Source organism: Dysidea avara, chromosome 7 (assembly GCF_963678975.1).
Source record: "Dysidea avara chromosome 7, odDysAvar1.4, whole genome shotgun sequence".
NCBI lineage: Eukaryota > Metazoa > Porifera > Demospongiae > Dictyoceratida > Dysideidae > Dysidea > Dysidea avara.
Genome location: NC_089278.1, coordinates 38,844,199 through 38,859,307, shown reverse-complemented (window position 1 = coordinate 38,859,307; position 15,109 = coordinate 38,844,199). Strand labels below are relative to the sequence as shown.

Here is a 15,109-nt window from a genome sequence, read left to right as displayed (position 1 = left end):
GTATAGCCAATCAAAGCCCAGTATAAGCGCCGCTTGCGCCTTAATACGGATTTTATGGAGTGGTTTACGTCGCCTACGTGATAGCTAGGAAGTTATATAGTAGGAGCGAAACCAGACGACCACGTGCTGTTGTGGACTGCTCTTGCCTACCACCCCCAGCACTGGCTGTCAAGTGCTGGACAGCTGGAGGGTAGACTAGGTATGCATAGCACTCCCCCAAATATCCTTGGTGTTATAACATATTTTCTCATCTATATGAGTAGCCTAACAAATCATGCCTATATACACTGACAAGCTATAGTCAGCACTTGCAGGACTCTAAAGAGCATACTCATCAGTACGGTAGTACTGTATAGTAGGGATCTCCCATGCTTCTCACAAAATACCTGTCACGGTGACTGTATGTAGAAACATAACATAGTTAACAGAAAAATGAATAGCTACTAAAAAAAAAGATTTGCCCAACTCCAATATTTTAGCATCCTGTTAGCCTGCCTGACCACAAGCCTAGAGGCCGGCAATATGACACATCATATTATCTCACCAGTAATATACTTTTGATGAGTATCTGCCTGCTGTGCCTGCTGTGTCTTTCCTCGAGATACTCTGTCACCCAAAGCCATGCTCAATGCTGACAGGAAGAAATATTTTGTGATATAATATAAACTCTACCTGCTGTGGTCAGGCTACCTGCTGTGTCGTCCAGTATTAACCATTGCAACTATAAATATTATGTGTATTATTGACCAGCACTTTTACTATTAGTTTATAACCCTGAATGGGCACTGCATCCAGTTTTTTGTTGGGACCAAGCACTGACATGAGCATTTTAGTAACTTTACAATTATTAAGCTCTATTAGTGATGCAAGAGAGAAATTTCAATGATAGCTAATTATATAGAAGTGCTCAACATAGCTACCAGTTTATTTGTCATCTTCCACACTTGGTCATTTTTATCATTACGTTGAAAAATAATCTATAGGTGATTGTAATTTGGTCAGAGTTTCTTTAGCAACTAAATGCTACTTGAGGTGTGTTGTGACTACCCATCCGCATAATCTTGGGTAGTTACCCTTTGCAATTAACAGAGACCAATCTTAAGGGCTTATGTCTTTGTGTATAATTATGTTGTTGTTTTTAGAGTTTACAAGTCAGTGCATCCCTACTGATTACCTCTTACACTGTGACCACAACATTATGATCTTGTTGTGTGTAACTCAGAAATGTCCTCTAACTTTACTGCATGTCTAGTGAAATCTGTACAAGACCAATATATAGATTCCAAACACTGACACAACTGTTTGTAAGATGTAAGACACTTACATTATGAAACAGTTGGAAAAGTTTATACAACATCCTCTCTGGTGGGTATAACTTCATTTTGGGGCATTGTATGAGGTATCCATGTAACAACGGTAGCTGCCTCACATACCATCTAAAAGTTATAACTAGATCAAAAAGGACACCCCCTGAAATGTGGACACTGTAACATTTGTCCATAGTCCCATTGTATGCATACAATTAGACCTCTTGAGGGCTGCAACTGAACACTTTAGTGGAACGCTAGCCCCATAATAATTATAATTGTTAGAGAGCCTCTAGTTATATTTTAATAGAGTGAAAGAAAGCTATGCTACTCATATAACTCTGCATGCCTATCTACCAAGAGTTGATAATAATAACCCATACTACTGTATTATGAACTCTTGCTATCATCAACGTGTTATGTACTATAACTCACAATATGTCTACTTCATTACTGAAGTCATGTCTGATCACTCAATCCTTTATACACTCAAAGTACCTGATCATGAAATCGCAATTACAAATAGTGTACAAACAGACCCACTGTGTGCAAGCCATACATGCTATCACTGAACCCATACCAGTGCTGTAGTGCCAAATTATAGTGTAAATAGATGAAAGAATTTTGAAGTCAAAAAATTGTTAATGCAAATCATGGTTGTAATTTACATGCATAAAATTAATGTGGCCAGATTTGTGTAAAGGACACACACACATCCAATTGCATGAATTTGAGAGACCATAATTTTGTTTCAAAGTAGCATACAAATCCTTCACTTCATCCAGTGCTCTGTGTATGGCTCATAGCACAAACTATCATGGGTGTATATCTCTCAGTTATCTGGAGACTGCTGCCTGCCAATAGAGTTAAGAACTTTCAAGTTGGCTGGTTTAGACAAGTGATTTTATTATGTTAAGCATGTGGTCACTGAGGCAATCATATATACTACAAGTGATTATTAAATAATTGAACACAGTAACTGTTACAAATTTATTCATTAATAATTAATTATTTTAGGTTCGATTTTGATTTCTTTTTCTTCTGCTGGACATTTCTGCTCGTGTTCATCGGAGGGGCAGGAGGTGACGGAGTCTTTCTTGCATCAAATGGTTCTTCACCTTATAAGGAAGAGGAAACATGGTACAGTGAAACTTCACAAACAGTAGAGATAAAATGAATATTGATTATGAATAATTGAATGTTTTGACTGCAAACAAACAAAGCTTCAAACATACTTTAGCATTTAAAAAACTAGTTCTAGGTACAACAGTCCTTATCATACAGTATGATAGTACTGTATAGTAGGGACCACAAAGGTGTGGGCATGGTCCACAAAAAACAAACATCAGCCTCACTTTTCCCTGACGACAATGAGGCAGTATTGGTTAGGTAAAGCTAAGCCCAAACAAGCCTTCAGATTGACCTGAAATGCTTCAACAAGTTGCTACAGAATTTGAAAAAATATATACATATTTTAAATGGAAATTTCTACTTACTGAGTAACTGACTGACTGATGCCTTCAGACGAGCATAACTCGATAATGGCTACCACTATGGGCTTGATGTCGCTTCAGCCCGGACATGTGCCTTTTGGCATACCGCAGTACGTACAATTCATTCTTCATGAACTTACCAGTGTCCTCCTTTGTGTCCCATTCATCTTTGCTGACAGCGAAAGGTGTTGATTTGGCGGAAGCACATGATGGCTTCCCTTTGTAACAGAAATTGTCCGTATTTTTCATAGTGGCTACATTAATCGCAGAGGTGCTTTTCGAACAGTTTCTAATACGTAATGCTGTGCAACGGGTTGACAACGAAGCGTAATGGATACTTTACTTTTCAGAAGATAATTGATAACTGGGGTGCGCGGCACCATTTCTTTCCTTTGATGCAGTATGTATGGGTTCACCAGTCATAATAATTTTATTTTATGAAAAAGTTAACAAACAAGTACACAAAAAAATGGAAATTTCAACTAGAGTAGAGACCATAGCACATTACTGAAACAAGTTGGAGTAGTGCACACAGTAGGGATATAACACTTCTTATTGTTTTATTACCATCCAGCTTGTTTCAATACTTTTTATCGATGTGCTATGGTCCCTACTCTAGATGAAAATTCTAATTTTCTTGTGTACTTGTATAGATATAGCGTAAGCTCCCAATTATTGGCAGCACTCAATTATTGGCACAAGCATTTTCAATTATCGGCATAAGATTATGGTATAGTGCTTCAATAATTTACGGCATCTCTTGAACAGGTGGTGACGAGTGGTGAAGTGAAATCAAGGTAAAAAGTGTCCTATTAACTCCCGAAATCTATTACTACTTGTTGATATAGGCCTGTATTGGTGTTGGGGGCACTGGTGAGCGTGGTCCAAAGATTCCACAAAGTGAAAACGTGTCTAAAAAAGGATGGAGAAGGTCCAAGTTCACACTCAGCCCCAGCAGTTTTGTCATCAAGCAACGCCCCAAATAAGTGAAAGCAGTAGTGGACAGATGAAAGTATGCACTCTGCCACTGATGCTGTAAAAGGCGGGCAAAAGATCTGGAGAGCTACAAAACAGTACGATGTTCCAAGACAAAAGCTGCAAGATAGAATAAATGGCTGCATTGTTCATGGCACTAATCCTGGGTCTAAACCTATTTATCACATGTTGAAGAGACTGAACTGGCAGAGTTTTTTAGTGGATACTGCTAAGGAACGGTATGGCAAGAGCAGAAAGCAGGTACAGATGATTGCAACAAATGTAGTTCATGACAAGCAAATGATGTCACCAAGTAAAAGAGTATCAAATGGCTGGTATTACAGATTTATGCTGCATAAAAGCCCACAGCCAACTTTTAAATGGATTGTATGAACGAGGAAACAATGACTGATTATTTTGATAAGTTGAATGCAGAAGAACAAGTTGATGGATGGCCCAAGTCAGATTTACAATGTTGATGAGACCGGAATGCTGTTAGTTAACAAACCACAAAAGATTGTGATGAAGAGAGGTGAGAAGAAGGTGCGTAGCGGAAATTCCGGTAACAAGAGCCAGGTAATTGTTATTGCTTGTGTAAGTGCTACAAGACATGTGATTCCACCATTTGTCATCTTTGATGCAAAGGACCTCAATTATGAATGAACCAGGGGGTAAGTTCCAGGTACATGATATGGTCTCAGCAGTACAGGTTGGGTTGACACAGAATTGTTTAAGGGGTGGCTGAATAAGCATTTCCTAAAGCATGCCGTTGGAAGTAGACCATTGCTTTTAGTGCTGGACAGGCACAGCACACATAATCAGCCGGAAGGGATCAAAGTATTGCTTAGACAATGATGTTGTTTTGATGTGCCTTCCTCCGCATACAACTCATGAAACCCAACCACTGCATTCTAGTGTCTTCAAGCCACTCAAACAGAATTGGCTCCCACAAGTTTGTCTAGAAAAACCAAGGAAGAGTTATTACTAAATATAATTTCTGTCTGCTTCTTTGTGAAGCATGGGGCAACACTACGGTGCCAAATAATATAATTTCTGGATTTAGGAGGAGTGGGATATATCCATTCAATCCTAATAATCTTGACTATAGTGCCAATAGTAGCAGTAATGCAAATGTTGGTTGTTTGTCTGCAAGTAACACATCTGTTAGAAGTAAAGAGTTTACATCAGAGCAGATTGAACTGTTAGAGAGGCGTTTTGTACAACTATGACATCCCAGATCCAAAGTATTTATGACAGCTGAAGGAAACTCATCCAACAAGAGCAGCAAAATTGTCTTCACCTCCTTTGAATGCCACATACCACACTGGCTGCAATGTTTAGTTTGAGTCGTGAAGAGGAACTGATTGGCTTAGAACAGTCCACTGCTGTTGAGCTGTGCCATGTTGGTGAGTCACCCACCATGCCATTTGACGTTGCCACTGTTGTTGAACCATGTCCTATTGATGAGTCACCCACTGTACCAGATGAAGCTTTTGACAACAACATCACTGCTGAGCCATGTCATGTTGATGAGTCACCCACTGTGCAAGTTAAGATGGCTGACATTGCCACCACCGTTGAACCATGTCATGTTGATGCTTCTCATGCCACACAAGATGAGACAACTGACACTTCTGATGCTAGAGAACCACCTCAATCATCTTCTATTCCAGCTACTGGTGTGATAATAACTATCATTGTTGTATTATATTGCATGTACATATGTGTGTATACGTAATGCAGGTGATGTCATGTGCATGCACATGCAATAGTCCCTCCCTCCTTTAAAATAATGAGTTGTTGCTAAGGCGAAGTAGAAGTGGTAGCTACTACAGCGGAGTCGTCAGTAACCCCGAGGTGTTACATTTGCGAGAGGTCCCAGGGAGAAGATGGCCTGAGGCAAGCAATCAAGGTTGTTATTAGCTGGTGTAGAGGGAAGCTTTGAGAAATTGTTACAGATAGCAAAGTTTGAGGAGGCAAAGTTGCGAGACATAGGTTCTGGAGTATCTTACACTAGGAAATTGGATGGCTCCTCAAAGAATTTAGACCAGCAAACAAATGAAAGAGGTATTCAGTACAACCAGAAATGTTGCTATACCATTGGACACTTTTCGTCCACTATGATATCACAGCGAGGATGCTTCATCTTAAGAGGGGGAAAATGTGATAATAACTATTGTTGTTGTATTATATTGCACGTATGTATGTGTGTATACGTAATGTGGGTGATGTTATGTGCATGCGCATGCAATAGTCCTGCCCTCCTTTAAAATAATGAGTTGTTGCTAAGACACAGTAGAAGTGGTAGCTACTACAACGGAGTCATCAGTAACCCCGAGGTGTTACACTGGTGGAAGTGTACCTAGTGTGATCATGAGGGTGAATTAACATACTGTGATAGAGAAGCTGAATGGAGTGACACTCACCTGACTGACTGTTATCACCTGATTTTTATTTTGTTATTTGTATCACTACATGACACGTCATTGAGGTCACTACATGTTTTGTTGTATAAATAGGGCATTTAAATGCATATTGTTGCCTTCCAAATTAGCCCTCAATAAAGTGAACTGTTAAGCTGCGATTCTTCGTCGGATTCTTCTTGCCCTGATTCCTCTGGCGGCTGGCGTGCTGTTACACCTGGTGACAGGAGTGGTCGATTCGTTCTACGGCTACTAAGCTTGCTAGCTAGCTCGCGTATGCTGCGCTCGGGGAGGAGCTACCAACCTGAGACAGAACCAGCAATGTCAGAAGTAGCAGAGCTACTGAAGGCCTGGATGGAGGAATCCCGCAGACAAGAGGAGAACCGCAGAGAAGAACGAGAACTCTTCGAGAAGGCACGACTAGAGGAACGTTGCCAATATGACGAAGAGAGACGCCTTGAACGGGAAACCAGCAGGAGGCACTATGAAGAATTAGTTCGAGGGCTAACCGAGGGAAGGCCGCGTCGTGTAGAGGTGGGACCAGAGTCGCTAAAGCTTACGAAACTGGCTGAGAATGATGACATCGAAGCTTTTCTCACCACCTTCGAGAGAGCTGTGGAAGCCCATGGCATGGACAGAGACAAGCGGGCAGCAATTCTAGCCCCTCAACTTACTGGGAAGGCACGATTGGCTTATGCTGCAATGAGCGACCACGACGCAAAGGACTATGACAGAGTGAAAGCAGCCATTTTTCGTCGTTACGACATCAATGAAGAGACCTACCGACGACGATTCCGTGATGTGAGGCCAAAGGAGAATGAAACTCCTGTGGAGCTTGTTATCCGTATCCAGGATCTGGCAGAAAAGTGGCTGAAGGGACGTGCAGATTGCCAGGCAGTGGTCGATGAGTTGGTGAAGGAGCAATTTGTGGAGGTCCTGCCTGAGGAGATTAAAGTATGGGTCAAGGAGAGGAAACCGCGGACTAGTGAGGAAGCTGGTGGACTGGCTGAGGACTACAGACAAGCCAGGAAGCGGGATCTTTGGGTTCCTGGTATGGAGCCAAAGAAAAGCAGCCAAAGGACATGTTTTACCTGTAAGCAACCTGGTCATCTGGCGAGAGACTGCCCTACGAAGGTGGCAACAGGAGTGTCCTCAAAAGGGGAGGATGCTACGAAGGGAGAGACTGCTGTAAAGGGAGAGAGGAAGAAACGGGAGGACAAGCCCCTAGTATGTTACAATTGTGGAGGTAGGGGGCATACGTCAAGGCAATGCCCAAGTGGCTCATTTTATTGTGGGGCAAGGAGTCCTTACAAATCCTCTAAGAGTAAGTTTTTGAGTAGGTGTTAGGGTATGGTGGAAGGTCAGTTGGTATCTGATATTGTATTAGATACTGGTTGTTCTAGGATCTTAGTCCATAGTGACCTTGTCAGTGACGAGAAGCTGAGACAGGGTGAGGCTGTTACAGTCCAGTGTGCTCACGGGGATACTGTGGTGTATCCTCTTGCCAATGTGGAGTTGGAAGTGCATGGACAGGCTGTGTCAGTGGAGGCTGCGGTATCAGAGACTTTACCACAGTCCGTGTTGTTGGGGACAGATGTTCCTGAGCTGTTGAATTTGTTGAGAGCCAATGATGGTGGACAGGCCCTCATGGTGGTTACTAGGCGTCAGGCCCTAGCACAAGCAGCCCAGTTAGAGCAAGGGGAATCAGCTGATTCTTCCAGTAGTGTAGAGCCTGTACAGGAACCTGAGGTAGCCACGGGACAACCGGAGGAGCAAATGAGTGTTTCTCCTAGTGTGGATAGCAACGAGCAGTCTGTGTTGTCAAGTGAGTTTGATTTTGGTGATGACATGTTTGTTGATGATAGGGCTGTAAGATCAAAGAAGTCACGATCAGACAAGAGGAAGGACCGGTATGAATGGGCATGTCTTAAGAGGCTTCAAGAAGATATCCCCAATGTGAATCAGTCTAAACAGGAGCTGCGTAAGCTGCAGGATGAGGTTCCGGGCATTCGGGATATGAGGGGGAGAAGCCCTAAGCTGTTTGTTGAGCAAGATGATCTGCTGTATCATGTGTGGACCCCGAAGAAAAAACCAGGGGAAGCTGTAGAACAACTGGTTTTACCAGAGCAGTTCCACCAGATAGTGTGTAAGTTGGCTCACACTATCCCACTAGCAGGTCACCTTGGTAGAGACAAGACTGTTAAGAGAATCAGTAGACGGTTCTTTTGGCCAGCTCTATTCCGTGATGTGGCAGACTACTGTCGCCGATGCCCTGAATGTCAGCGTACTGCAAAGGGAAGCCATCGGAGAGTACCTCTAATACCTCTACCAATAATGAAGGAGCCTTTTGAGCGTATAGCTTTGGACATTGTTGGTCCTCTGCCCCGCAGTAGAAGAGGTAACCAGTATATATTGGTAGTGTGCGACTATGCTACTAGGTATCCAGAGGCCATGCCTCTTCGTTCCATTGATGCAGGTACAGTGGCAGAGCACCTGATCCAGTTATTTGCTCGTGTGGGCATTCCAAGAGAGATTCTGTCGGATCAAGGCACCAACTTCATGTCGCAACTTCTTAAGGAGTTGTACAACCTCTTGCGGATACACCAGATCCGTACATCTCCTTACCATCCGCAGACTGACGGATTGGTAGAGAGGTTCAATAAGACCCTGAAGTCGCTCTTGAGGAAGCTTGTTAATAAGGAGGGACGAGACTGGGACAGGCTGCTTCCTTACATTTTGTTCGCTTATCGTGAGGTTCCCCAGGATACAACAGGATTCTCCCCATTTGAGCTTCTATATGGAAGAGAAGTTAGAGGCCCACTCGATGTGCTTAAAGAAGTGTGGGAAGCCGACAAGAAGAGTGATGAGAGTGTTGTGTCACATATTCTCTTAGTACGTGAACGGTTGGAGAAGATGACTGAGCTGGTGGAAGAGAATGTTAGAGCAGCACAGGGGCAGCAGAAGAAGTGGTATGATCAGACAGCTACGCAGAGAGAGCTACAGCCAGATGAGGAGGTACTTGTGTTGTTACCTACTAGTAGTAATAAGTTGTTAGCTAAGTGGCAAGGGCCATATCGCATACTACGCAGGGTAGGTAAAGTGAATTATGAGGTGTTGATGCCAAATAAGAGGAAGAGGAAGAATGTATTTCATGTAAGTATGCTGAAGAAGTGGTATCCACCAGTAGCTACAAGTTTTTGGTCAGTAGAACAAATGGACATGGAAGAGGAGTTCATGCCCACATGGAAGTGTGAGGGTAGTGATGCTCCTATTGTAAGTGACCAGCTGTCTAAGCAACAGTTGAGGCAGTTGTATGACTTGCTGGCGAAGTTTAAGATGGTGATGAGTGGTAAATGTGGACGGACTTCAGTCTGTCAACACCACATTCACATTAGAGGAGATACTCTAGTCCGTCAGCAGCCATACCGGTTGCCACATGTGTATAGAGAAGCTGTAGAAAAGGAAGTAGAGACGATGCTGGCTGAGGGCATTATTGAGCCCTGTAGCAGTGAATGGGCCTCACCAGTTGTGGTTGTTAAGAAGAAGGACAACACCATCCGGCTGTGCGTGGATTACAGAAGACTTAATGCTGTGCCACGGGTGGATGATATCCTGGACCAGGTGGGTCAGGCTAGATACATATCCACTCTAGACCTGGCGAAGGGATATTGGCAGGTGCCAGTTGCTGTAGAGGATCGTCCCAAGACTGCTTTTATCACACCCCAGGGGTTATATCAGTTCCGTATGATGCCATTCGGTCTGTGTGGGGCACCGGCTACATTCCAACGCATGATGGATCATGTTATTAGAGGAATGAACAAGTTTGCCAGTGCCTACCTCGACGACCTCATTGTGTTTAGCAGTTCTTGGGAAGATCACCTGGAACACCTCCAGGCAGTGTTGAAGCGTCTTCAGTCATTGGGTTTGACAGCTAAACCTTCTAAGTGCCAGTTGGCTATGACAGAGTGTAAGTATTTAGGGCATGTGGTGGGGAATGGAGTAGTGAAGCCAGAGAGGGGCAAGCTTCAAGCAATAGCCCAGTTTCCGCTTCTGACAACCAAGAAGCAAGTGCGATCCTTCCTTGGATTAACTGGCTACTATAGACGTTTTATTCCTCACTATGCCACTATTGCTACACCTCTCACCAACCTCACCAGAAAGTCAGTTCCGGAACATGTGAGTTTAGATGATGAAGGTAGCAAGGCCTTTAGTAAGCTAAAGGAAATAATGTTGTCATCTGCCGTTTTGAAAAATGCAGACTTCACTAAATCTTTTATTTTGCAGACAGATGCCTCCGAAGTAGGGGTTGGAGCTGTCCTGAGCCAGCAGGATGATCAGGGACATGATCACCCAGTATCCTTCTTTAGCAAGAAGCTTCTACCTAGAGAGCAGCGGTTCTCGACAGTTGAGAAGGAGTGTTTGGCTGTCAAATTGGGTATTGAAGCTTTTGAAGTTTACTTGCTGGGCAGAGAGTTTGTGATTCAGACAGATCATAGAGCCTTACAGTGGCTCACAAAATTCAAGAATCACAATAGTAGACTGATGAGGTGGAGTCTGGCATTACAGCCATATATCTTCCAAGTGCAACATAGGAAGGGTACTGATAATGCTAACGCAGATGCTCTCTCCAGATTACCATACTGGGAAGATGTCTCAACAGAGCTGTGTGATACTAAAGAAGGAGGGAGGAGTGTGATAGAGAAGCTGAATGGAGTGACACTCACCTGACTGACTGTTATCACCTGATTTTTATTTTGTTATTTGTATCACTACATGACACGTCATTGAGGTCACTACATGTTTTGTTGTATAAATAGGGCATTTAAATGCATATTGTTGCCTTCCAAATTAGCCCTCAATAAAGTGAACTGTTAAGCTGCGATTCTTCGTCGGATTCTTCTTGCCCTGATTCCTCTGGCGGCTGGCGTGCTGTTACACATACATTAGTAAGTGCTTGATACAGTGTGTGCCTACTAAGTCCAAGAAAGCCCCTGCTTCACGTGCTACTGGTGCTCGAATACTTGAGTGAAGAATATTCCAAAATGATTTTTGAGCGTGAAGAGAAGAAAAGAATGTGAAGAAAAGGAGCAGAGGAAAGCTGCAAGAGAACAGAAGAAAGAGATGAAGCTGCTAAACTGAGAGCAGAAAGAAGTGAGAAAAGAAAGCAAGAAGCAACATGTAAAAAGGAAGAAGCAGTGAAGAAGAAAGAGGAAGCAGCAAGAAGTAGGGCAGCTGCAAGAAGCAGAGGGGGAGAAACAATGAAGATCAAGCAAGTATCAGTACATCACATAAGAGATGTAACAGTGCTGCTGGTGCTGTCAGCAACAAGAGGGTGAAGAGGCTGCGATGTATTGAAGGTGACAATGACAGTGAATACTCTGATGAAGTGTTGAATTATTGCATCCTACTTGTTCAGGTATAAGACACAACACAGTAAATGACAACACTGCTGCTGATGATATTGATAACCAGCGTTGTGTATGTTTTCGGACATATGAAGAGGATCAGATAGAAGAGACTGGATTTCTTTGGGTACGATGTGTTTGTGGAATATGGCTGTTATTCTGAGGTAGTTATGGATAAGAATGGAAGGGAACTGATTTGTCCTTACTGTGTGCTGTAGACTCCATATTACATGACTTTATGCTATTGTACATTATTATATATGGCAGGCAACGTTTTAAAAAAATGTATCTCCCATGGAAAATGTTTTTCAGCTGTGTGATTGATGGGTGTGGTTGATAAAACATGGGGAATTTTTGTAAGGCTTGGAAGATTAGTAAACAGGCAGTTAGTTGTGGAAGTGCCAATAATTGAAGCATTAATAATAATGGAGTGTCAATACTATAGTACACGTGCCAATAATTGAAAATCGTATGTCAGTACTTACACGTCTGTAACTACCCATCAGAGCTTGTAACCAGAATATTTTGTAGAGGCACTCTAGACATTTCTGGTGATATGAAGTTTTAAATTGTACGACGCTCCTGCTGGACGTTATGAGGTTAGACGATTCATGTGCCAATACTTGGAAGATTACACTATGCAGAACAGTTGTGTAAGGAACGTTACACCACTCAGACAGCAAGATTGATCATGTGTGTACTGTGTAACACTGTAAGCTGCTAAAACTAGCTGGACTAATCCTGCCAGTTGGTTCTATGACTAGAAATAGATTACCATATACCCGGAAAGTTTTGTGGTACGTAGTTTTCACGGTTAGTAAAGCTACCATGAAATTTTATCACCTGAAAATTTATGTGTGTCCTACTCACCTTACTGGTAAATTAGTGTGGCTCCTGGTGTGTGATAGTGTTGTAGGCATATGTGGACTCCACATATGCTTACAAACAGTATAACATATTCCTGATATAAAAGTGGGCGTGGCTCACGAATGAAGTTGGCCTACTACAAGACCAAACCATGCCTTGCACGGAGATTGCTGCTACTGTGCTATTTGGTTCAGGTGCGGTTTAGCAATCTTTATGATGCTTGAAGTAATAATCAATCCAGACTCTTCATAGCTGTGTGGTTGAGAACAAAAATCTTCAAATCGAGCAACAGTGATCTGTGAAATTTAAAATGCAAAAATCCTGACTAAGGACATAACCGTGAAATATGCATACCGCAAAAATTTCCAGGTATACAGTACATGAACACTTAGTGATAGACTGGTCACCGACAATGAAGCAGTTCGGGCATGCAAGAGATGAATGCTCAAAGCAAGAAGACCGGGAAGTACAGTATAAAATTTAAAGCACCACCTTTGCTTGTGTGTATGAAAAATATAGCACTTGAGGGTGTTTTGAGGCAACTTTGTGTATTAATTCCAATGTATCTTATAATAGGGATATGGGGATCAAGAGAGGAAAAAGTACAAGTGGCATTTATTTCTGTTTAAAAAAAAATTTTTTTTGGTTCTGTATTGTTATTAATAGGGATATTTTGAATATCTTCAGTTGTGGGGTCTTTGGATTGTCTTCATTTGGAGTCTTATGGGATTTAAAGATTAATGTAATCTATATTATTTATTTATTTAGGTTTTGTAAATTAAATTCCATTCCATATATGCATGATTACCACAGGCACATGTAGAGGCACCGGTTGCAGCACTTGGCTTTGCCTACTGCTGTATTGGGCCTCTTGTGTTGCAGTTTCTTTGCACACGTGTGGCAGCGCTTCGTGGCAGTGCTTTAACTCTTAAAGGCACAAAAGCCTATATATATATATTGGTAAATATGTTTGGCCATAAACAAACATAAACAAAGTGTTGAAGCACACTATGGATATGTAATTTCTGCATTTCACTCATGATGTCATAAAATGACACCTAGGGGGTTACCCTCGTGCTAAATGGTGCACCCAAAACCTACAGTCCCTTTACATACTTTTATAAAATGATACATAACTAAACGAGGGTTGTTTCTATCCACTTCAAATGAGCATCGTTTTAATTGTCATTAAATTAGGATTCACGTCCACAATCAAATTAAACAAGTGGAAAGAAATTTGCATTATGGAAAATGCAAGTTGCTGTTCTTCATAACAAGTACAATACTTCCACTAGTGGACCCATAATACTTATATCACCATAAGGTTGTTTTGAGTTGATGTTTTTTGATGTGCGTTCCATTAGGATTTGTATAATAACAAATAACATTGATGAATCCTACTACTACTACAGTTAACCTCTCTAATCCGACACTCAATGGGAGCCATAAATTTTGCTGAATTAAGAAGGTTGTTGGATTCAAGTCACTTCTGTAAATCTAGAATTATGTCAGATTATGCAGTAAATTAAAAGTAAAATGGATCACACAATGTTTTAAACATGAATTAATTTTAGAATTAGCAAGTATTACAGCTTTTTTTCTATTACTGTCAACCAATTAAATACTTTGGTTGCTTAAAAATTTTTTTCTTTTGTGATTATTTTTAAAGCTGCTATTATTCTCTGTCAGATTACAAAGGTCGAAAACAATGTACGTATTTTCAAGTCTAGGGAATCAAATTTTTGTGTCGAATTACAGAGTACAGAGTGTCAGATTACAGAGGTTGTTTTCTATACAAAAGTATTGGTAAATGACATTTTGGTTGGATTAGAGAGGATTCTGCATTATGCAGATGTCAGATTAGAGAGGTTCGACTGAATTGCGGTTCATATTAGTTTTGTGTGGGATCTACTTGACATGGTCACTATAATGAGGTGGTCTTATTAATGAGGTCATGAAGTACACCTTAGCTATGTTTGGGACCTACTTGACATGGTCACTATAATGAGGTGGTCTTATTAATGAGGTCATGAAGTACACCTTAGCTATGTTTGGGACCTACTTGACATGGTCACTATAATGAGGTGGTCTTATTAATGAGGTCATGAAGTACACCTTAGCTATGTTTGGGACCTACTTGACATGGTCACTATAATGAGGTGGTCTTATTAATGAGGTCATGAAGTACACCTTAGCTATGTTTGGGACCTACTTGACATGGTCACTATAATGAGGTGGTCTTATTAATGAGGTCATGAAGTACACCTTAGCTATGTTTGGGACCTACTTGACATGGTCACTATAATGAGGTGGTCTTATTAATGAAGTCATGAAGTACACCTTAGCTATGTTTGGGACCTACTTGACATGGTCACTATAGTGAGGTGGTCTTATTAATGAAGTCATGAAGTACACCTTAGCTATGTTTGGGACCTACTTGACATGGTCACTATATTGAGGTGGTCTTATTAATGAGGTCATGAAGTACACCTTAGCTATGTTTGGGACCTACTTGACATGGTCACTATAGTGAGGTGGTCTTATTAATGAGGTCATGAAGTACACCTTAGCTATGTTTGGGACCTACTTGACATGGTCACTATAATGAGGTGGTCTTAGTAATGAGGTTATGAAGTACA

At 41.7% G+C, this 15,109-nt stretch overlaps 2 protein-coding genes across 2 annotated transcripts in view; one reads left to right on the top strand and one right to left on the bottom strand.

The window, feature by feature from the left end:
• Positions 1-2,193: 2,193 nt before the first annotated feature.
• The window catches only part of LOC136260021 (F-actin-monooxygenase MICAL1-like), a 40,827-nt gene continuing 27,911 nt past the window's right edge, over positions 2,194-15,109 (bottom strand). Inside the window, exon 15 of the mRNA XM_066053612.1 lies at positions 2,194-2,425. Within this exon, the coding sequence (XP_065909684.1) occupies positions 2,316-2,425 (110 nt within the window). The 3' untranslated portion in view covers positions 2,194-2,315. The remainder of the gene's footprint in view (positions 2,426-15,109) is intronic.
• LOC136259748 (uncharacterized) lies at positions 6,167-11,073 on the top strand. Its single transcript, XM_066053269.1, has 4 exons — positions 6,167-6,266; positions 6,330-7,522; positions 7,586-10,374; positions 10,483-11,073. The coding sequence occupies exons 2-4, from the start codon at positions 6,475-6,477 to the stop codon at positions 10,924-10,926; spliced, it is 4,281 nt and encodes a 1,426-aa protein (XP_065909341.1). The 5' UTR covers positions 6,167-6,266; positions 6,330-6,474; the 3' UTR covers positions 10,927-11,073.

What these genes read in the sequence shown, in the direction of transcription:
- LOC136259748 (XM_066053269.1), top strand. Translation starts at nt 6,475, where the DNA reads ATGCTGCGCTCGGGGAGGAGCTACCAACCTGAGACAGAACCAGCAATG. An exon ending in TCCTTACAAATCCTCTAAGA is followed by an intron (nt 7,523 to 7,585) that starts GTAAGTTTTTGA and finishes ATATTGTATTAG; the next exon opens with ATACTGGTTGTTCTAGGATC. An exon ending in GAAAGTCAGTTCCGGAACAT is followed by an intron (nt 10,375 to 10,482) that starts GTGAGTTTAGAT and finishes TTTATTTTGCAG; the next exon opens with ACAGATGCCTCCGAAGTAGG.